Below are 23,903 nucleotides of genomic sequence, written 5' to 3'. Positions count from 1 at the left end.
TCAGAACATTTAAACACATTAGATACAGTAGTCTATTAATTCTTTCTTCTTGGAAAAATATCTCAGGAGTCTCTGACTTGCTCAAATATGGACTGGGTTGCTATTTAGACCTGCTGCTCAGCTGTCATCTTGAGATCCCCCTTTGCATGCCTCATGTTCTCTCTCTCTCTCTCTCTCACTGGGTTCCCAGCTTCCCGAGACCCGCAATTTTCCAATTTCTTGCTTCAGTCCTTTATCTTGGTAAAGAACATCTTCTAATAACTTTCTAAGAAAGACAGTATGGGAGATAAAATTTTTGAAGCCTTGGTTATCTCAATATTTCTTTATTCTTCCTCTGTTGTTCGGTCGCCAAGCCATATCTGACTCTGCAACCCCATGGACTGTAGCACGCCAGGCCTCCCTGTCCCTCACTATCTCCTGGAGTTTGCCCAAGTTCGTGTCCAGTGAATTGGTGATGCCATCCAACCATCTCATCCTCTGTCACCCTCTTCTCCTTCTGCCTTCAATCTTTCCCAGCATCAGGGTTTTTTTCCAATGAGTCAGCTCTTTGCACCAGGTGGCCAAAGTGTTGAAGCTTCAGCTTCAGCATCAGTCTTTCCAATGAGTATTTAGGATTGATTGGTTTAATCTCCTTGCTGTCCAAAGGACTCTCCAGAGTCTTCTCCAGCACCACAGCTCAAAAAAAATCAATTCTTTGGCACTCTGTTTTCCTTATGGTCCAACTCTCATATCTGTACATGACTACTGGAAAGATAGCCTTCACTATACAGACTTTAGTCGGCAAAGTGATGTCTTTGCTTTTTAATAAACTGTCTAGGTTTGTCATAGCTTTCCTTCCAAGAAGAATCATCTTCTAATTTCATGGTTGTAGTCAACATCCACAGTGATTTCTGAGCCCAGGAAGAGAAAATCTGTCACAGCTTCTACCTTTTCTTCTTTCATTTGCCATGAAGTGATGGGGCTGGATGCCCCATCTTAGTTTTTTAAATATTGAGTTCTAAGCTGGCTTTTTCACTCTCCTCTTTCACCTTCATCAACAGGCTTTTATAATTACTCTTCACTTTCTGCCATTAGAATGGTATCATCTGCACATCTGAGGTTATTTCTCCCAGAAATCTTGATTCCAGCTTGTGATGTGCTCTGCATATACATTAAATAAACAGGTGACAATATACAGCCTTGTACTCATTTCTCAATTTTGAACCAGTCAGTTGTTCCATATAAGGTTCTAACTCGCTTCTTGATCCACACACAGGTTTCTCAGGAAACACGTAAGATGGTCTAGTATTCCCACCTCTTTAAGAGTTTTCCACAGTTTGCTGATTCACATAGTCAAAGGCTTTAGCATAGTCAATGAAACGATAGATTTTTTTATGGAATTCCCTTGCTTTCTCTATGATCCAGAGAATGTCGGCAATTAGATCTCTGCCTTTTCTAAACCCAGCTTGTACATCCGGAAGTTCTTGATTCAGGTACTTGCTGAAGCCTAGCCTGAAGGATTTTTGAGCATATTCTTCCCTTGCAAAGAGTTAATTGTTTAGCTAAGTATATAATTCTAGCTTGGAATCTGTTTTCCTGATGAATTTTAAATACATTTTCACATTATATTTTGACTTCTAGAGTTGTTATTGAATAATAAAATGCAAGTCTAATCTCTGAAACTTCATATAAAACATACTTCTCCCTCCTTCACTCTCAGTTTCAAAGACTAAAAGATTTTCTTTTTGTCCTGAAATTTCTTAGTAATGGTCTGTTTTTGCCCATTATGCTAGCCATTTGGTGAGTCCTTTTATTCTGCAAATTTTCTTAGTTTACTTCTTTAATGACTTCCTTCTCCCCCGCCTCTGCCCCCATTTTTTCTTTCTGGAGTTCCTATTCTAAAGTTGAATCTTTTTTTTTTTCTGTCTTACATCTCCCCTTTTTGAGCTTTTGTTTTACTTTATGGGAGATTTCCTCAATTTTATTAATAAATCCTTCTATGTAATTGGGTTTAATGTTTAATTTGCAAGATCTTGATGTTACTGTTCTTGTTCTGTAAACCTTTTTAAAACATCCTGTTATTGTTGAGTGAGTGCCATATCTTTTAATACTCTAAAAATATTAATAATTTTGGGAAATATACTTCTCCCCACAAGCCTTCCTGCAATTAGTTTTTTGTCTTTTAAGTCTCAGTATTTCATATTAAATGCTTTCCTTAAATGTCCATAATCCCCGGCTATCTACTTATACTTAACAGTGGTCACTAAAAAGATGATTGGAAGTCTCTGCATATGGATGGGACCTGGTCAAGTGGGATTTTCTCTACAGAGTAATCCAACTGGGCCATGTCCTTTGGAAATTCTAGATATTTGGTCTTTCCTTTTTGATTTATCACTTTCCCAGAGAAGTTCTTTCAATTTCTTATCTGAATGGTAAAGTCCTCAGTCACTCAGTCGTATCCGACTCTTTGCGACCCCATGGACTGTAGCCCACGAGGCTCCTCTGTCCATGGAATTTTCCAGCCAAGAATACTGGAGTGGGTTGCCATTTCCTACTCCAGGCAATCCTGATCTAAGGATTGAACCTACATCTTCTGCATCTCCTGCATTGAAAGGCAGATTCTTTACCACTAGCACCACATGGGTTAAAACCAGTAAAGGCCTGGTTGCCAGTATTCTAGGAACTGAGTGGAGAATAAGGGTTGGGATGCTCAATTTTTAATAAATAAACTTTTGCTTTCAGAACATTCCATGCTCTCAACTGTGCCTGGTATCTTCTAGTTTAGAGGCTCTCTCTTTCACCCCCTTTTGAGGCTGACCAATCTTTTGTCTGAATGAGGGGAAAGCAGACACTGGACTAAGCAGTGAGGGAGGTGGTCTAGGGTCTAACTGCTTCTGCACAGGCTTGCAATGAATCTTCCTGTTGTTAGTTCAGTCTTTGTCTTGACTTCCAGAGGTACCTGGTGCTATCTGTTACAGATATTTGGGGGCTTGGTGATATAAGCCAGATTACTTTTTGGCCTATCTCATACTAGCTAGGAATTTCTCTTTCTTGGCCTTCTAAAGTTAGTTATTGTCCAACAGCTTTCCAGTTTCTGAAATTTTCTTATTTCTTCTGTCCTGTTCTCTTTGTCCTTGTGGGTGTACGCTTTTTAAAATCCACTTTACCATCTATTTCATGGGGTTTCAAACTGTGATTCTTAGATCAATTCCAGCCCACAAAGATTTTGTTACCAGTCTATGGTAAGAGGAAGAATTTGTGCCAGAATGTAAACTGATTTACTAATGACACAGTTTAGTTTAACTGACTTTTGGGGTTTTATTTTTAACTGCACTGGGGCTTTGTTGCTACACATGGTCTTTCTCTAGTTATGGTGAGCAAGGGCTGCTCTCTAGTTGTGATGCATGATCTTCTCATTGCAGTGGCTTCTAATTGCAGAGCACAGGTTCTAGGGCAAGTGGGCTTCTGTGGTTGCAGCATTCAGGCTCAGTAGCTGTAGCTCTTGTGTTCTAGAGCACAGGCTCAGCAGTTGTGGTACATGGGATTAGCTGCCCTGCAGCATGTGGGATCTTCCTGGACCAGGGATACAACCAGTAACCCCTGCGTTACAAGGCAGATTCTTAACCACTGGACCATTAGAGAAGTCCTGATTCTGTTTTTAATGGCAAGACTTTTTCAGTAAAGGAAGTGGTGCATTGATTTACATTCTAGGGTAAGTTCCTCATGTCATCATGCACAAGTGGAAGACCCGTTTGGATACATGTAATAATACTAGTCTTGAGCTTTCCTCCCTTTCTCTAATGAAATTTATCTTACTTATATCTCATCCTCCTATGGCCCAGCTTCCAGTTCTCCGAAGTCATATTCATGGTTACATGCAGTAATAGGTTAGCAGAAACTACAGCAATAGAAGGTCCGGCCAGATTTTCAGAATTTAAAGAATATTCTAGTACTCTCTCTGGCTTAGATTGAAGGTAGAAAGAAGAAAGATGATATGCCTCTTTCTGAAGTAATGATGTAAAATAAGGCTTGGATCTTCTATGGCAACTTCATCAAAAGTGAAGAGGGAACAAGATAAAAATAAGGAAGAACCTAGAAAGCCAAGCACATGCCAAAGCAGGATATTCTCAGGAAAGACAAGATAGGGCCCTATGCTTTAATCTCTCCCTGATCTTTAGGATCAGCATCAGCAGGAAGTGAATGCCAAGACGAGGTTGTAAATGGCCTGGCCAAGTTTTCAAGGAAGGTCCATCACAGAGCCAATCTGCAAAGACCAGGAGAGGTTTTTTCCTTGTCTTTTTTTCATTCTCTTTTTGTTCTGGGAATTTAAATAACTCTTTATCCAAACATGAGCTGACACAAGCTTAAGTAACAGAGACTTCAGAGAGCATATATAACAAAGAATGTCTTTCAAAATAGTTTGAAAAGTCACTAAATAAACAATACAAAGCACACAAAGAAATATCAATGAACCCTGAGAAGAAGGAAGAATCTGCTTACCAAAGTTACCATATCACAATATTCAGAATGTCTAGTTTTCAGCAAAAAATTAAGAGGCATTCAAAGAAAAAAGAAATTGTGGCCCATTCCTATGGGGGAAAAAAAAAACTAACAAACTGTCATTGGAGAAACATTGGACTTACTAGACAATGATTTTAAATCAACAGCCTTAAATATGATCAAGAAATAAAGAAAAATCATAGACCAAGAACTAAAGGAAACCAGGAGACTAATGTCTGAACAAAAAGAGACTAACAATAAATATATAAAAATTATGAAAAGAAAACAAACAGAAATTCTGAACCTAAAAAGTACAATAATTTTAATGAAAAACTCACACGAAGGTCATACACCCAACAAGAGACTTGTATTCAAATATATAATAATCTCATATATCTCATAATTCAAATATCTCATAATTCAATAATAAAAAGGCACATAACCCAATTAAATTGAGCAAAGGATTTGAATAAATTTTTCTCAAAAAAAGATATTAGTATATAAATGGCTAACAAGCACTGGTAAAGATGTTCAACTTTACTGGTTATTAGGGAAAGGCAAATCAAAACCATAATGAGATAACCTTCATCCTCACCAAGATGACTATAATTTTTTTGAAATGGAAAATGTTGACAAGAATGTGAAGACATTGCACACTGATGGTTGGAAGATAAAGTGGTTATCTTCCAGTAGCTGCTGTGGAAAACAGTTTTGTAGGTCTACAAAAAGTTAACCATAGAATTAGCATGTCCCAACAATGCCATTCCTGGGTAGATATCGAAAAGACTTAAGACCAAGTATTCAAACAAATACTTGTATACAAATGTTGGTAGTAGCATTATTTGCAAGAGCCAAAAGGTAGAAACAAATGTCCATCAACAAATGAATGAATAAACAAAATGTTTTATACCCATACAATGGGATATTATATTCAGCCAAAGAAAGAAATGAAATACCAATATATGCTACAACATGGATCTTGAAAACATGCTAAGTGAAAGAAGTCAGACACAGAGGTCATGTATTGTATGATTCCATTTCTTTGAAGAATCTAGGATAGATAAACCCACAGAGACAGAAAGCAGAATAGTGATTGCCAGGGGGTGGGTAGGAATGGAGAGTGACTTCTTAATATGTACAAGGTCTCCTTTGAGGGTGTAAAAATGTCTTAGCACAAGATAGAGATGATGGTTGTACATCACAAGAAAACATGAGTGGAAATGTACTAGATGTGAATGTACTAGATGTCATCACAGTATACACTTTAAAATGGTTAATTTTACGTTTGCAAATTTCCCCTCAATTTTTTTTTTAAATGAAGAGGACTCTATCTGCAAGAGAGACTTTCAACCACCCAAACCAAAGCATCTATTTATATGTTATTTTGTATATTTTTAAAAGAGAAAGCAGAAACACCTGTTCTGCAAAATAAAATATTTTATCTGACAGTAAAATAAATGGCTCATTTATAGAAATAACAATGTTATTTGGGGGCACTTTATGGACCAGTTTTTACAGTGGGCATGCATGTGATCTTGTCTTGGGCATTTGAATCTGTGGGTTAGAAAATGGACCTAAAACTAGAGACCAGTCAGGCCCAAAAGCCAAAGCTTTTTCTTCATTCATTTCCTAAGTCTTCTGACTCTTTAACATTCAGGACTGCTCTATTTTGGGATTCTAAAGCAATGAAAAGGTCCTTTATCACCAAAGATGTGATTATATCTATTGTAGGTGGTGGAGTATACCATATGTATTAGAAATGTTTCCACTCTGACTTGAAAATTAAATGTATTTTAATACTTCTGTCTGTAAGTATTCTGGATAAGTGATGTTTTCTTGTGCACTGCAGTCCTCAGTAGAGTGGAACCCTTTTTGATGCCTGTAAGCTTCCCGAGAATAAGAGTATAACTTACTACGTTCTCAAGAAGTTATGGTAAGTGAGAGACAGTTCAAGTCCTGGCTCTACTGCATGTCAGCTGGGTGAACTTCAGTATCAGGTCACAATTGCCTTCAACCTCAGTTCCTCAACTGTAAAACACAGATGATAGATAGCCAGAGTTGATGTGAGGAGCTAACATAACACAATGCCAAAGGACTCTCCAAATGTCAGTGCTTTTTGCACAGTGGTTGTAAAGTTAATATTTGTTTAACTGAGTTGTGTAATGATCTTGTGGATATAAGGCTAATCTTGCTTTGCACTGATTGAATTAAATCAAGCTATTTCTCTAGGAAATTATGTCTCAGAGAACAAAGTGAATCCTTGATATACTAGGATTTTTGTAATAAGCTATGTTGTAAGAGAGGTGTGTTGTATTTACCGCAAATGCTACTAATGAAATATGCTAATGAGAAGAGAGTTAATTGTTCCTTTTCCAGAAGACAAATGAATTCTCTTCCACTATTTGAGTTTCTTTAGTAAGTCACATCTTTCAGTGTTCACAGAATTCCCTGAGAATGTGAAAAGTTAATGCGTCCCAGCAGGTGAGCAGTTTCTTTCTTTTCCCTGGCAGGAATATTAATCACTATTATTATCGCTCAGAAGTCTTTGACTTCATAGGGAACGTGTGCCACTAACTTTGGGGAGGGAAATTATGTTGGGGCGGTGTTAGTGTGGAGAAATCAATCAGGATTAGCCACTGCTTTCCTGCCTAATAAGGAAAGCCAGTACCTGTTGAGAAGGTTTAATTTTAGAATCCTAGAAGAGTTAGCCACACTACCTAAAATGTCAACTATTAAAATTATTCCTCTGAGTTTAGTAGAGTCTTTAGAAAGGGCCCACTAAAATGTAGATGTTAATAAATATTACTGTAGCAAATATCACAGATATCCTTAAAAAATTGGTTCATAATTATGGTCAGTCCCAAAGGACTAGAAGTCTAGATCACAGACAAGAAGGAAAAAGAAAGAACAAAGTTCTAGCTTTTGGAAGGCTAGGACCAGGTATGTTACTTGGAAGCCTGAGGTATCACAAGAACCTTGGATATCCCACAGAGCTTGTATCAGTGGGAAACGAGGCAACAGTCATCCAAGGCCATATTCTATGCTTCCTTAACCAGACTCTGCATCCATTTAGAACACAATCAATTTGCAGTTATAGTAGGTGATAGAAATAGCAATAGGGGCTGTCCTGGTGGCTCAGTGGTAATGAAAGTGCCTGCCAATGCAGGAGACATAGGTTCAATACCTGGGTCAGGAAAATCCCCTGGAGAAGGAAATGGCAACCCACTCCATTATTCTTGCCTGGGAAATTCCATGGACAAAGGAGCCTGGAGGACTACAGCCTGCAGGGTCGCAAAAGAGTTGGACACGACTTAGTGAACTAAACAAGAAATAGCAAGACAAAAATTATTTTTAACTCAGTAAGTATTAAGCATCTATCAAGCAAAGACTGGGAGCAAGTGACCTTCATCCTACAGGACCATTTGACTCTGAAGGAATCTCTTCTCCCCATCTCTTCCCTGTACTATCCCTTCTCTGAATAAGAAATCCATTTAACAAGAACTCTACCTCCAGTTTTTTTATGCCTACTTCCCTCTCCCTTAAGAAATCACTAACAAGTTAGAAATGGTCAAAAGTTTATCAGAAGGTATCAATAAAAGGTGTTTAATTGGATAATAGGTATGAAAAATTTACAAACTAGATTATCACAAATGGATAATTAATCTCCTATAGAGAGGAGTTGTGAGCAATAGCTATTAAATAATAATTAAATACTGCCAAACCATAAGTTGTACCTTCCCTGGTGACTCACACAGTAAAGAATCTGCCTGCAATGTGGGAGACTCAGGTTCAATCCCTGGGTCAGGAAGATTTCCTGGAGAAGGGAAAGGCTACCCACTCCAGTATTCTTGCCTGGAGAATTCCACAGCCAGAGAAGCCTGGCAGGCTTCAGTCCATGAGTCGCAAAGAGTCAAGACACGATTGAGCGACTAACACAGCAAACCGTAAGGCTGGTGTTCTGCAACAGGCTTCCAAAATCAAGTTAGGCGGGAGAACAAAGAAGTGCCCTAACCAGGAACAATGAATTGCAGAGGAGTGGTTCATTTCTGCTTTAAAATCATTTGCTTCCTTTGCCATAGAACAGAACAGACTCCTCCATGCTTAAACCATATTTGTATCTGAGAAGGCCATAATACTTGGAATGGAAGAATTCCTGACTAGAATGAAAAATCATTTTCTAGGTTTCAATATCATGTTAATGTGGTTGACAAATGTAATATAAGCATGGGACTTTTTAAAATTATGTTATGTTTTGCAATTGTAAACAACTTTAGCTAGAGGAGTAGAGGTAAGGACGAATGAACCTCCAGTGAATACCAAGCTGGCAGTTCAGAACGAGATCAGCTGTTGGCACAGATGTGAGGAGACATAACTTTGGGTCTTTAGGGTTTCTACCAGAAGGTGTATTTATTTGCTTCGTTTTATACAGTACATGAATACAGGAATCTAGAGATAGAATTGTGAATCTATCAAGGCCTTCCTCTAAACTTTAGTATATACTTCTCCACATTGTTTCATGTAAATGTAATCATAAAACCTAGGAAAATCTTTTTTTCTGGTAGAAATCAAAGTGTCATTTATCCTTACAATAACTCAACTTGAGAGTACTTAAAATACATTTAATATATTCTGTATGAATGGTGGACAGATGTCACAACATGTTTGTCAAAACCCACAGAATGTACAACACAAAGAGTGAGCCTTACTGTAGAATACAGACTTTAGTTAATATTAATTATAATAACTATGGACTCATGGAAAAAACACATTTAATATTTAGGCCTAGTAACAATCTGACTTCCCTCTTTCATATATTCAAGCCTTCATCCCGTCAACACACAAAACCACTCTCAAGACTGATTATAAGCATAGGTCAGAGTTTTATTTCAAATGAAGAGGCTTTCTGAAAAGCCCAATTCAAAGATTCTATCTTAGTAGAGTCATTTTATAGGGGAAAAATGGCTAGACAGTTATTATTAGACTATATTTTAAATACAGAGATGACTATCTAGTTAAGGACAATTAGCCTCTTTGTATTATTGGCTAAAGTTCTTAGATTAGTTTCAAGACTAATAGTCAACTGAATGGCTTTCCTAGGAGGCGCTTTTGGCTTCCTTGGTGGGTCAGTGGTATAGAATCTGCCTACCAGTGCAGAAGACCCGGGTTCAATCCCTGGGTCAGGAAGATCCCCTGGAGAAGAAATAGCAGACCACTCTAGTATTCTTGCCTGGAAAATCCCATTGACAGAGGAGCCTGGAGGGCTATAGTCTATGGGGTCACAAAAGAGTCAGACACAAATTCACAATTAAACAGCAACAAACAGCAGCAGGAGGGGCTTTTAAGTTCTATAAAGTCTATCAGAAAATTGCTCAAGTAGTTTATCAAGAATACTAAACTATATATGTAGAAAAAGCACTCAACAAACTCCAACAGTCTTTCATGATGAAAACACTCAAAAACTGGTAGAAAGGAAGTTCCACCATCTGATAAAGGACATCTATGAAAAATCCACAATTAACATCATACTTAATGGCAAAAGATTGAAAGGTTCTGCTCTCACCACTTCCATTCAACATTGTATTAAAGATTGTAGCCAGGGAAATTAAGCAAGAAAAAGAAATAAAAGGCATAAAAACTGGAAAGAAAGAAGCAAAATTATTTGAAGATGACATGACTTTGTATATATAAAATCTAGAGAACCCACAAATAAAGCATCAGGGCTAATAAAGAGATTCAGCAAGGTTGTAGAATAAATATATAAAATATATACAAATATATAAGATAAATAGACAAAAATTACCCACATTGCTATATACTAGCATTGAATAATCCATAAATGAAATTGAGGAGACAATTCCATTTACAATAGCATCAAGAAGAATAAAATACTTAGCAGTAAATTCAACTAAAGAAGTGAATACTTGGACACTAAATTACAAAATACTGTTGAAGAAAATTAAAGAAGACCTAAATAAATGAAAAGACATCCCACGTTCATCTGCTGGAAAACTTAATGTTGTTAAATGGCCATACTTCTCACATTGATCTACAGATTGAATGCAATCCCTTTCAAAAATCCAGGGTTTGTTTTGTTTGTCTTCACAGGAATTGACAAGTTGATGCTAAAATTCATATGGAAATACAAGGGACCCAGAATGGACAAAATGATTTTGAAAAAGAACAGAATTGGAGGACTCACACTCTCAATTTCAAAACTTTCTACAGATATATAGGATAATCAAAACTGGGTGATGGTGGCTTAAAGACAGACATTAAGATAACTTATTCTGAACAAAAGTACCAATACAAGTCAATAAAGAAAGAATAGTATTTTCAATATATTGTAGTGGGATAACTTAATATCCACATGCATAAAAAGAATAATAATTAAGTTGGATCTCTTCTTCACACTCAAAATACACAAAAGTGAACTCAAAATGGACCAAAGACCTAGAGGGAAGAGCTAAAACTACAAGCTCTTAAAAGAAAACTTAGTTGTAAATCTTCGTGATGTTTAGGCAATAATTTCTTGACTATGACACCAAAAACACAAGCAACCAAAGAAAATAATTAAATTCATGAAAATTCTAAAATTTGGGCTTCAAAAGATACAACCAATGAAGTGAAAAGACAACCCACAGAATGAAGAAAATATCTGTAAATCATACATCTGGTAAATCTCTAGTATTTAGAAAATATAAAGAACCTGGCAACTCAACAATAAAAAGGAAACACATGGGCTTGTATAGACACAAAGGACATATAGATATTCCTTCAAAGACATACAAATGGCCAATAAGCACATGGAAAGATGTTCAACATAATTATTCGTTACAGAATGCAAATCGAAACCACAGTGAGATACCACTTTACACCTACCATGACAGCTATAGTTAAAAAAATGGACAATAACAAGCGTTGGTAAGGATTTGGAGAAATTGCGACCTTCACACATTGCTGTTGAGAATGTTGAATGCTGCAGCCACTGTGAAAAACAGTTTCTCTAAATGTTAAATATGGACTTATCATATGATCCAGGAACTCCACTCCTAGGTATATACCCAGGAGAAGGGAAAAGGTTTTCATAAAAAAAATTTTATGAAAACACTTGTTCAGAGAAGCATTACCATAATAGCCAAAAAGTAGAAACAACCCACATATCCATTATCTGATGAATGGATAAACACAATGTGGTGTATCTATTCAATGGAATATTATTTGGCCCAAAACGGAATGAAGTACTGATTCAGGCTATAGCATGGATGAACCTTGAAAATGATATACTAAATGAAAGAAGGCGACATACTGCATGATTCCATTTACATGAAATGTCAGAAGGGGCAATTCCACAGACACAGAAGATAAATTAGTGTTTTCAGGGGCCAGAAGGAGGACGTAACAAGGAGTGCCTGCTATTGAGTATGCAGATTACTTTAAGGTGATAAAAATGTTTTCAAATTAGTGGGAATGATAACACAAATTCACGAATATACTAAAACACATTGAACTGTACACTTTTAAAGAGTGGATTTTCTGGTATGTGAATTATATCTCCAAAAGAGAAAAAGGGGGCTCTCCTACACCCCCGAATCCTAGTCTTCATTTGTGGAGACACCTAATGATACTTGTTTCTTGGCCGCTGCGGCTGCTGTTGTTCAGTTGCCCAGTCGTGTCCGACTCTTTGTGACCCCATGAGCTGTAGCACAGCAGGCATCCTTGTTCCTCACCATCTTGTTTCTCAAGAAACAAGAAACTATCTTGTTTCTTGGCTACCATTTATGAAATAGACTTTACCATACAAATATATTTGTGTTTCTATAGGTTTCTTATTAGAAACAGAAATATGAGTATAGCAAATACATTGTCCTAGACTTTGTTTTCCCCTCTTTATGATATAACTTTCCCTTTTTTCTTATTAATTATTTTTATAGGAGTATAGTTGATGTACAATGTTATGTTAGTTTCTGCTGTATATTAAGTGAATCATATTTTATTATGTACATATACATTATGCATCATACATATACCTATATCCATTCTTTTCTAGATTCTGTTCCCATATAGGTCATTACAATACAGAGTAATGAAAGGAATTTTCATCCCAATCCCAAAGAAAGGCAATGCCAAAGAATGTTCAAACTACTGCATAAATGCACGCATCTCACACACTAGCAAAGTAATGCTCAAAATTCTCCAAGCTAGGTTTCAACAGTACGTGAACCATGAGCTTCCAGATGTTCAAGCTGGATTTGGAAAAGGCAGAGGAACCAGAGATCAAATTGCCAACATCCCTGAATCACTGACAAAGCAAGACAGTTCCAGAAAAACATCTACTTCTGCTTTACTGATTATGCCAAAGTCTTTGACTGTACGGAAGATGGGAATACTAGACCATCAGACCTGCCTCCTGAGAAATCTATATGCAGGTCAGGAAGCAACAGTTAGAACTGGACACAGTACAACAGATTAGTTCCAAATCTGGAAAGGAGTACATCAAGGCTGTATATTGTTACCCTGCTTGTTTAACTTTTATGCAGAGTACATCATGTGATATGCTGGGCTGCATGAAGCACAAGCTGCAATCAAGATTTCTGGGAGAAATACCAATAACCTCAGATATGTGGATGACACCACCCTTATGACAGAAAGCAAAGAACTAAAGAGCCTCTTGATGAAAGTGAAAGAGGAGAGTGAAAAGTTGGCTTAAAACTCAACATTCAGAAAACTAAGATCATGGCATCTGGTCCCATCACTTCATGGCAAATAGACGGGGAAACAATGGAAACAGTGAGACTTTGTTTTCTTGAGCTCCAAAATCACTGCAGATGGTGACTGCAGACATGAAATTAAAAGACGCTTGCTCCTTGGAAGAAAAGTTATAACCAACCTAGACAGCATATTAAAAAGCAGACATTACTTTGCCAACAAAGGTCTGTCTAGTCAAAGCTATGGTTTTTCCAGTAGTCATGTACAGATGTGAGAGATGGACTATAAAGAAAGCTGAGCACCAAAGAATTGATGCTTTTGAACTGTGGTGTTGGAGAAGACTCTTGAGAGTCTCTTGGACTGCAAGAAGATCCAACCAGTCAATCCTAAAGTAAATCCATCCTGAATATTCATTGGAAGGACTGATGCTGAAGCTGAAACTCCAATACTTTGGCCACTTGATGCAAAGAACTAACTCATTTGAAAAGACCCTGATGCTGGGAAAGATTGAAGGCGAGGAAAGGGGATGACACAGGATGAGATGGTTTGATGGCATGACCAACTCAATGGACATGAGTTTGAGTAAGCTCCCAGAGTTGGTGATAGACAGGGAAGCCTGGCATGCTTCAGTCCATGGGGTCGCAAAGAGTTGGACATGACTGAGTGACAGAACTGAACAGAATGTGTATATGTGTATATGTCAATCCCAATCTCCCAATTTATCCCTCCCCACTTCCCTCTTGATAACCATGTTTGTCTTCTACATCTGTGACTCAATTTCTGTTTTGTAAAAAGGTTCATTTGTACCATTTAGATTACACATATAAGCGGTATCATATGATATTTGAATTAACTTTAGTAAATTCCATTTGACAGCTATTATATTGTATTTTGTCAATTACAAGATTCATTCACAATGTAGTGTTAGCATCTGCTGTGAGGATCATTCCTTTTTACAATATAACTTGGTGATTATTTCATTTCAGCATATGCAATTATCCTTCATTCCTTTTTATTTGGGGATATGCTATAATTTAATTTGATAGTGTTTTGCTACTATAATACTGTTGCAATTAATTTCCTTGAAATATTTCTATTACATGCATATGAGTGGGATACTTACCAGAAGTAAAATTTCTAGTTGAAAATATGTTCCTCTTATTTTATTTCAATAGATGGATTTGTTATTGATTATTGATTTAGTGTCTCTCTTACTAGATCATGAGGTTTCTGAGGAGAGGGACCATTTCTGTCTTTTTCTCCAAAATTTGTTCATTGAACACTGTATACTATGCCATTACACAAATATATCATATTCTTATCCATTGTATTTTTAAAAATTAAAGTACAGTTGACTTACAATGCTATATTCATCTCAGGAATATCTTTCATCACTTTAATTACATCATGCCATTCTTTTCTGGCCTGCAGATTTTCTGCTGAAAAATCAGCTGATAGCCTTATGGGATCCCCGTGTATGTGACTAATTGTTTTTCTTTTGTTGCCCTCAAAATTCTCTTAACTTTTGCCATTTTAATTATGTCTTGGTATGGATTTCTTTGGGTTCATCTTGTTTTGGACTCTTGATGTTACCTGGACCTGGAGGCTTGTTTCCTTCTTAGGGAAGTTTTCAGCTATTATTTCTTCAAATACTACTTCTACCCTTTCTCTCTTCTCCTGGGACACCTATAATGCAAATGTTAGTACACTTCATATTGTCCCAAAGATCCCTTAAACTATCCTCATTTTTTAAAATTATTTTTATTTTTCCTGTTTGGCTTAGGTGATTATTACTACTCTGTCTTCCATATCACTTAGCCATTCTTCAGTATCATCTCCTCTACCAGTGACGCCCTCCACTGTATACTTCATTGCTGTTATTGTATTCTTCAACTCTTATTGGTTCCTTTTTATATTTTCTAACTCTTTGTTCAAGTTCTCACTTGTTCATCCATTCTTATCCTGAGTTTGGTAAGCATCTTCACAATCATTATCTTAAACTCGTTCTCAGGTAGATCACTTATCTTCATTTCGTTTAGGTCTCTTTCTTCAGTTTTGTCATGCTCTTTTGTTTGAAACATACTCCTCTGTCTCCTGAATTTGCCTAATTCTCTAAGTTTACTCCTATGTATTATGTAGTTAGTTACAACTCCCAATCTTGGAGAAGTGACTTGTCCTAGGGAAGGAAGCCCAGCAGCATGTTCCCCTTTGATCACCAGAGTCAGATACTCCAGGGGTGTCCCCTACATGGGCTGCATGAGGCCTTCTATTGTAGCAAGCCTGGCTGTTGCAGATGTGCCGGTAATTGGGGCTGCCCCGGGCGCTAACAGGCTAGAGGGAGAATTCCAAAAAAGCAACCACCAGGGCCAGCGTCAGCATGGTAGAGAGAGATTATGAAAACAGCTGCCAGAAACATGTCAGTTCCCAAGGGGAGTCCCAGCTGCCCCCTGTTTCTCCACAAGACTCTCTAAGATCAGCAAGTATGTCTGACCCAGACTCCTTTCAAACTGCAGCTTCGGCACAGGGACTTGGAGCAAGGAAGTTTTTGCACATGCCCTTTAAGGATGGCCCTCCAGCCTCTAGTTCTAACATAGGCCCCACTGATTTTCAAAGCTAGACATTCTGGGTGCTCATCTTCCCAGTGCAGGACCAGGCTGGTGACCTCAGTGTGGGACTTGGACACCTGGCTCCTCAGGTAGGACCTCCACAGTTGATTTTCCTCCTGTTTGTGAGTCACCATGGCAAGAATGTGAATCCTGACAGCCAGTGTCTCCACCCTATTACCTGTCAAGTTGTGGTTCTTTATGTCTTTTCTACTAGCCTTCAGGTCATTCTCAGAGATAGTTGCCCTGTTCAGTAATGTAATTCAGGTGTGACAGGGGGTGAACTTGGGATCCTCCTATTCTGCCATCTTGAGCCCTCCCTGTCCCCATTTCTGTTTTGTTGACCAGGGCAATCTAGATTTTAGCACACTACTTGACATAGTGCTTTATTTATTTGTAGACAGACAAGCCTGTGTGCTTTATCATACAAAGTGTCAAATAGAACTTCAAAGCTACATCATTGAAAAACACAATCTAGTTTACAGAGATAGTAATTGTTTGTGGGGGTGGGGGGGAACTGGTTAGTTTTTGTTTTCTTTTCATTCATTTCATCCAGTTGTTAGTTTTTTACGTTTTCCTTTCTAACTCTAGTATATTTTCAAAAATTGTGGAGTCAATTGCAATGCATCATTTTAAGAAATATAGAATCACTAATTTCATTTGAAGACATTAGCATGTTTTATTAAACAAATGCCTGCTTCTTAGATTTGAGTGTTCTGCAATTCAGTTCCTTAGAAAAAACAAGGGAGGATAGAGGTTTATTTGCAGTTTTAAGAGACCTAATATCACCACCTGCTGGACAAAATGTCAGAATACAATTTGAAGCCATTAAATCCTAAAACTTCAAATCAATTTGCTTCCATTAATCAGGGGAAATTTTGTTATTTTATCATAGGAGTGTTTGTAAATACAATTAAGTTTATAAGAGGTTCTTTGATGCTTTAAAAAAGTAGGGATAAATTTGTTCTTTTTTTAGGATAAAGTCATTTTGGGAACTGATTACCCCTTCCCACTAGGTGAGTTGGAACCTGGGAAACTGATAGAATCCATGGGAGAATTTGATGCAGAAACCAAGGTATGTGCCTTTTACTTCATGATCTTATTCCTGAATCTCCCTGATCTAACTGTGTTTGGTTTCAGAGCACTTTGATATGGGATAGCAAAGGACAGAGAAATTGTTGCACTTAGTATTCGCAATGGCACCCCACTCCAGTATTCTTGCTTGGAAAATCCCATGGACGGAGGAGCCTGATAGGCTGCAGTCCATGGGGTCGCTGAGGGTTGGACACGACTGAGTGACTTCACTTTCACTTTTCACTTTGCTGCATTGGAGAAGGAAATGGCAACCCACTCCAGTGTTCTTGCCTGGAGAATCCCAGAGACAGGGAAGCCTAGTGGGCTGCCGTCTATGGGGTCGCACAGAGTCAGACACGACTGAAGTGACTTAGCAGCAGCAGCAGTATTCCTAGAACCGTTACTTGATCTTTAGAAACGGCTGATCTATTAAAGAGCAAAGGAAAGTTAAAAAGCTAGAAGTCAACCTAGTACAACTAAATTCATAAATACAAGAAAGAAAACTGTAAAGAAGCATATTTAATAATATATTTAGATGTGCATGTTAGATGAATAAGAAAACATGTTTCTATTACATATCTACCAATCTCCAAAGTTGTAATGATTCTAGTAATTTGGATATTTAGACTCAAGTCTTGATTAACAGGACTCAAGGATGCAGAACCCTCAAGCAACTGGATTTTGTTTTTCTTTCAGCATTTGACTTTTAGGGTAGCTAAATGTGTCTTAATGCTGACACTTCCTATTCTGCCCCTTAGGTTCCTGAAACAACATGAGCTTAAAATGAGGCACTGTGTCTCCAGATTTCCTCTCCTTTGCCATCCCCTTCACATCCCATGGGCTTCTCTGGTGGTTCAGATGGTAAAGAGCCCACCTTCAATGCTGGTTTGTCCCTGGGTCAGGAAGAACCTCTGAAGAAGGAAATGTCTACCCACTCCAGCATTCTTGTCTGGAGAATTCTATGGATGGAGGAGCCTAGCAGGCTACAATCCCTGGAGTTGCAAAGAGTCAGACATGACTGAGCAACTAACACTTTGACTTTCCCATCCTACAGTGGTAAAGAATCCACCTGCCAATGCAGGAGACAAAGGAGACAAGAATCAGACCAACTGAGTGACTGAGCATGCAAATCCCATTCCACACCTGCTCCCAACGAAACAAGTTCTTCCTAAGACTTCACCACTAGGGGACAGGAATGCCAAAATGAAAACACAGCGAGATGTAAATTCTTAAAAAATTTTACAAAAGTCTGTCATAACCCTTTTGTATGAGACTTGACTTTCTTCTAAACTAGGATCCAAAAGTTATCTTCATCTCTAATTCTCTACTCTAATTGTTAGGGATACAGCTTATCACATCTTCTTAGACAGCTTGAAGCACATTAACAGATGCCAAGAAGAGTACATTTTGATATATACTAATTGCAAGTTATTAACTGGGAAACCTCAGACTGCTTTAAACAGGAAGTGTCTCCTTTGGCACTTACCCCCCTTAAGGAAATAAAAATCCTGAATTGTTAAATGGTAGTGGTGGTTTGCCTGGAGAATCCGAGGGATGGGGGAGCCTGGTGGGCTGCCGTCCATTGGGTCGCACAGAGTCGGACACGACTGAAGCGACTTAGCAGCAGCAGCAGCAGCGGCGGTGGTGGTTTAGTCACTAAGTCGTGTCCTACTCCTGCAACCCCATGGACTGTAACCCTCCAGGCTCCTCTGTCCATGGGATTCTCCAGGCAAGAATACTGGAATGGGTTGCCATTTCCTTCTCCAGGGGATCTTCCCGACCCAGGAAATTAACCCAGGTCTCCTGCATTGCAGGCAAATTCTTTACCGACTGAGCTATGAGGTAAGCCTTCATATAATTGTTAAATATATACTTATTAAAGTAGAAAGCAATACTAGGATTTTCTCTTTTTATATCAAAAGTTGAAAATGAAAAACTCCCTATAACATGAATGAAAATAAACTAAAACCAGACTACCCCAAGCTCCTGTTGTTGTTGTTCAGTTGCAGCCATGTCCGACTCTGCGACCCATGGACTGCAGCATGCCAGGCCTCCCTGCCCTTCACTGTCTCCCAGAGTTTGCTCAAACTCCACGTCAAATATCCTGATTAGGACTTTAATGGAATAATAATAATTACTATTATATGCCTTTTGTTATTTAATTTTATATGTCTACCACTTTCATGTTTTCAGAAAATCTTGAATAAAAATTTTATGCAGTCATAAATACATGACATTCTGTAACATTACATGTTACTCATCATAACATTGTAATAAAGACTAAAAACAATCTACAGGGGAATAGTTAAATAAATAACAGTATGTCTATACAATGGAGTCTATATAGCCATTCAGTTCAGTTCAGTTCAGTCACTCAGTCATGTCCGACTCTTTGCGACCCCATGAATCGCAGCACGCCAGGCCTCCCTGTCCATCACCAACTCCTGGAGTTCACTCAAACTCATGTCCATCAAGTCGGTATAGCCATTAAAAAGTATTAAAAATCAATTTCTAAGATATATTAAGAAAGGTACAAAAATGCACATATTTTCATTTGTAAATAGCACACTCTCCATTTGTGAAAAAAATTTATAAACCTACATATAAGAATTTGCTTATATATGAATAAAATATCTCTGGAAGAACAGATAAGAAACTGATAAGTCTGGGAAGAAAAAGTAGTGGTTGGGCAGTACTAGTAAAAGGAAACATACATTTCATATCTTTTGAATTTTGAGCCACATGAAGGTAAAATTTCACTAAAAAAAATTTTAATGAAATAAATAAATCCATTTGATGAGCACAACAACACTGGGAGATAGGCAAATGCATTCCACCAGGTAGATGCACAGGAGGAAATCAAGACTTGGGTGTTAAGTGATTTGCCAAAGGGATATAATTGCTGGATTATAGCACATGAACTCAACTCCAAATCTCCTAACTCCAGGATCAGGTCTCTATCCAATACACCAAAATGTATCACCTTCAAAGGATACTTGGTAGCAACGTATTTTAAAAAGTAAAGCAAATAGTTTTTCAGAGCTGCAGCCATTATTTCTGAAGTCTTCCTTTAGAGAAGGATAACCCAGGATGAATCACGGAAGAACCCCAAGTAAGAGGTCCTTGCTTCACATTACCCACTCTGCAAGCCTATGTGAGAACCCTGACATGGTCATGATACACAGATACACATTAATGGTATGGATGTTACACAACCCCATACATGTTTCCTTCCACCCTCAGCCGCATGCCTGTCCTTTGCAAGCTAGACCTGTATCAATTAGGGTATCACAAAGTTAACTCTCAAATCACAGGAGCTTTTTCTGTGGAGCAGATCTAATCTATAGCTGGGGAGTAGGTGAAAAAAAACTTGGCATTCTCATGTGAAATTTATCAATGTACATATTTGTACAATATTCTGAGACTCTTATTCAGGGTCATGTGAAAGGACAACACATATACGGAGAAGGTAGTGGTACCTAAGCTGTACCTTTTCTCTGTATTTGACTCCAAGTAATTCTTAAAACTCATTGGAGGGTCCTGTAGAGGTTACCAAAGAAGTCATTTTCCTAGGAGGGTTTTCCCTGTTGAAAGTCTCCTCCCCTCCTCCTACAACCAAATTTCAAACTTAGATTTCAAATAGAGGGACAAAGGGGGAATTAGAGAAGGCAGTCAAAAGGTACAAATTTCCAGTTACAAGATAAATAAGTACTAGGATTTTAATCTTCTTATGCTCAGTCATTCAGTCGTGTCCGACTCTTTTGTGACCTCATGTACTGCAGCCCACCAGGCTCCTCTGCCCATGGGATTTCCCAGGCAAGAATACAGAGTGGGTTGCCATTTCCTTCTTCAGTGGCTCTTCCAAATCCAGGGATCAAACCCGTATCTTCTGCATTGACAGGTGAATTCTCTACCACTGAGCCACCAGGACTGTAACGTACAACAGGATAAATATAATTAACACTGCTATATGTTAGTTATTAAAAGACTAAATACTAAGACTCTTATCCCAAGAGAAAAAATATTTTTTCTATTTCTTTAATGTTGTGTCCATATGAGATGATGGATATCCACTAAACTTATTATGGTATTCATTTCATGATGTATATAAGTCAGATCATTATGTTGTACTTTTTTTTTTTTTGCTTTTATGTTATTTTATTTTTAAAACTTTATTGTCATAATTTTTTAAATTTATTTTTTAATTGAAGGATAATTTGTTGTACATCTTAAACTTATACAGTGTTGTATATTAATCATATATCAATAAAACTGAAAGAAAAAAAAAACATTCCTTTTGGGTGCTGAATATTCCATTTATGTGTATACCACGTTTAAAAGCCTACTCATCTGTTGATGTATACTTGTGCTGTTTCTTTCAGCTGCTATGCATAGTACTATTACGAACGTTCCCTTTCAAGTATCTGATTGATACTTTTAAAAATTCTTTTGGGTATATTTAGGAGTGGAATTGTTGGGTCATACTATAATTCTGTTTATAATATGCTTAAACCTATCATTGTACTTACTATTTAATATAAAATGCATTTGCAGAAATATTTCATTAGAAACTGCTACTATAAAAAAACATAAAATTATACATTTTCTACATTAGCTATAATGTAAATAATACATTATTTACATGTTCAAAAATTTAAAACCTCTACCATGTTTTGTCTATGACTGTCAACATATTTGAGAAGTAGAGAAAATAATTAAAGCATAAATATGCCACCCACCATTCATATTTTTGCTTTTAAAATATTGCTCAATACAAATACATGAATATAATTTTAAAAATAGTACGGCAAAACATGGGTCAAGAGATCATTGTTTAAACACCTAATATTCTTCTCTCACATTGGGGAACTGAGTTTTTAAAAACCTGAAGACAGTTAATAAGCTTTAAAACAGCCATTAAATAATGCTTTAAAGTAAAACCTTTTCTTTTCTTTTTCAGGATAAACTCAAAGCTGGCAATGCCCTAGAATTTTTGGGTCTTGAAAGGAAACAATTTGAATGACTGAATTTACTACAAAGGCAAATTTCAAGAAGACATTTTACTTTTGCTTTTAAATACATATCACATATGCATTACTGAAATCCTATTTTGAACTCTTTTATCCAGAAATAGAATATATCCAAATACCCTAAACTATTCATAACAAAAATGATTTTCATGTTTTTGTTCTGAAAAGCAGTACATTATTTCATGTGCAAATCAAAAATTATTTTCCTACAGCCTTTAAAATTAATGGCAGAAATAAAAAGCAAAATGCCATTAATGATTCATATGAAAAAAATAACAGATTCATCCTAGAGGGTTCATGTAGGTTCTCTACTTTGAGCAAATATTTGTTAATAGGTCCCAAATAACCTGTTTTTATTCACTTTAAATACCTTCCATTAGCTCAGAAGTGGGCTGGGAATGCTTTAGAGTCCAAAAAAAAAAAACACATTTTCCATAATCTCTAGGAACTTACAGCCCAATTAAGGAGGCAAAATACATGTTTATGGAATAATTACTAAGCAATAAAACATGCATGTCACAGAATTTCAGTTAAGAAAAATTCACTTGATTCCAACTTTGGGCACATCTTCACAGAAGCTGGAACTCGAGATGAGTCTATAAAGATGAATAAGGCATGTTAAGAGTTGGAAGATGGTAAATAGGAAGGCAAAACAATGGGAACATAGTTTCCATATGAATAAGAACTTATCTATTCTGGAGAAAAGTTTCAGTATGTAATTTACTTTTACCAGAAACTCTTTCCATTTGAAATACTGAAGAGACTGTGTAAAGCAAGCTGTGGAGGTTCAGCAGGGCAATACCAGGGTAGCCTGTTATACTCACCACATTTCTATTCATTCCACCTGGTCTGCTGAAGATGAACTTGGTTCTGGGAGGGGTGATGAACATCTGTGGTTCATGTACCTCTGGCTGAATTCTAAAACGTAATTTTTCAAAATTATCCGCTTGCTCTAATTGTGGTTTTCTGGCTTTTTGTTTTTGTGTGGGGTTTTTTGGCCTCGCCATGGCATGGGGGATCTTAGTTCCCTGACAAGGGGTTGAATCCATGCCCCGTGCAGTGGAAACACAGTCTTAACCACTGGACCACCAGGGAAGTCCCATCCTCTTGATTCATTCATACTTCTTTTCCCTCCTATTAGTCAAGAGTTGAGTATGACATGTAATTTGTACTGATTTAATCTTTGCTAAACTACACTCATCCTATTATTTTATTTTAGTCTATAACTCCCATCTCTTTCTTGCTCCTCCTGTTGCTTTCTAAGACTTTACCCACCCAACACTTTGCTTGTTATTCCAATCTGCTTTAAAAGAAAAAGTTGAGTCAAAGGACAACATGAAGCATATGTTATTATTTTTTACTTCCCCATTCTTTGGGGGAAAAGGTCTTGTTTCTTTTTAAATATTCTGTATTTGAGCACTTTTAACATAGTGTTTGAGGACTGCTTTATTATGAAAAGTAACCTGATCATCTCATTCAATGTAATTTTAACAGATATATAGATAAATACATAGTTTAAATAGATTTGGGGTATATTCATATTCACAGAGTATTTATGTGATATGCCAGGGTTGTAAGGCAGTTCCACACACTGGGGACATAGAAAGTTAACAAAAAGGATAAAATCTGTTCTCTGATGAAACCTACAACCTGTAGGGTAAGAAACTATAAATAAATAAAGGAGGGAGGACAAAGAAAGGAGAAATGGAGAGCAAGAGGGGAGAAGGAGGGAGGGAAGAAAAGGAGGGAGGGAGGAAACTTTTCTTATACTGATAAACATTATGCAGAAATTAAAACAAGAAGATGTATAGAATGACTCGGGGAAGGATGGGAGATAAAACATTAAGTTGTAGGGCCAGAGCACACCTGTTTAAAGAGGACTTTGAACTAAGACTTGAGTAACAGAAAGAAATGGCCATGGAGAACAGTCTTCTGGGGAAGGGCTAGAGCAGCAAAGGCTCTGAGGCAGAAAAGAGCTGGGACAGAGCTTGTGAGCAAGGGAGAAACAGGG

The 23,903-nt window shown here is 37.3% G+C and overlaps 1 protein-coding gene across 7 annotated transcripts in view; it reads left to right on the top strand.

The window, feature by feature from the left end:
• The window catches only part of ACMSD (aminocarboxymuconate semialdehyde decarboxylase), a 62,043-nt gene extending 39,627 nt beyond the window's left edge, over window positions 1-22,416 (top strand). For 4 of the 7 annotated variants that reach the window (XM_025277196.3, XM_025277187.3, XM_044936090.2 and 1 more), the window contains 2 exons: window positions 16,765-16,863; window positions 21,823-22,416. In XM_025277196.3, the coding sequence (XP_025132981.1) occupies window positions 16,765-16,863; window positions 21,823-21,885 (162 nt within the window). In that variant the 3' untranslated portion in view covers window positions 21,886-22,416. Of the gene's footprint in view, window positions 1-16,764; window positions 16,864-17,620; window positions 17,800-21,822 lie in introns of those variants that run through there. The other 3 variants (XM_006062938.4, XM_025277214.3, XM_025277192.3) reach the window with 3 other exon arrangements.
• The last annotated feature ends 1,487 nt before the right edge of the window (window positions 22,417-23,903 follow it).

Source organism: Bubalus bubalis, chromosome 2 (genome assembly GCF_019923935.1).
Source record: "Bubalus bubalis isolate 160015118507 breed Murrah chromosome 2, NDDB_SH_1, whole genome shotgun sequence".
Lineage (NCBI taxonomy): Eukaryota > Metazoa > Chordata > Mammalia > Artiodactyla > Bovidae > Bubalus > Bubalus bubalis.
Note: the sequence above shows the minus strand (reverse complement) of the source record. Positions and strands in the feature narration are given on the sequence as shown.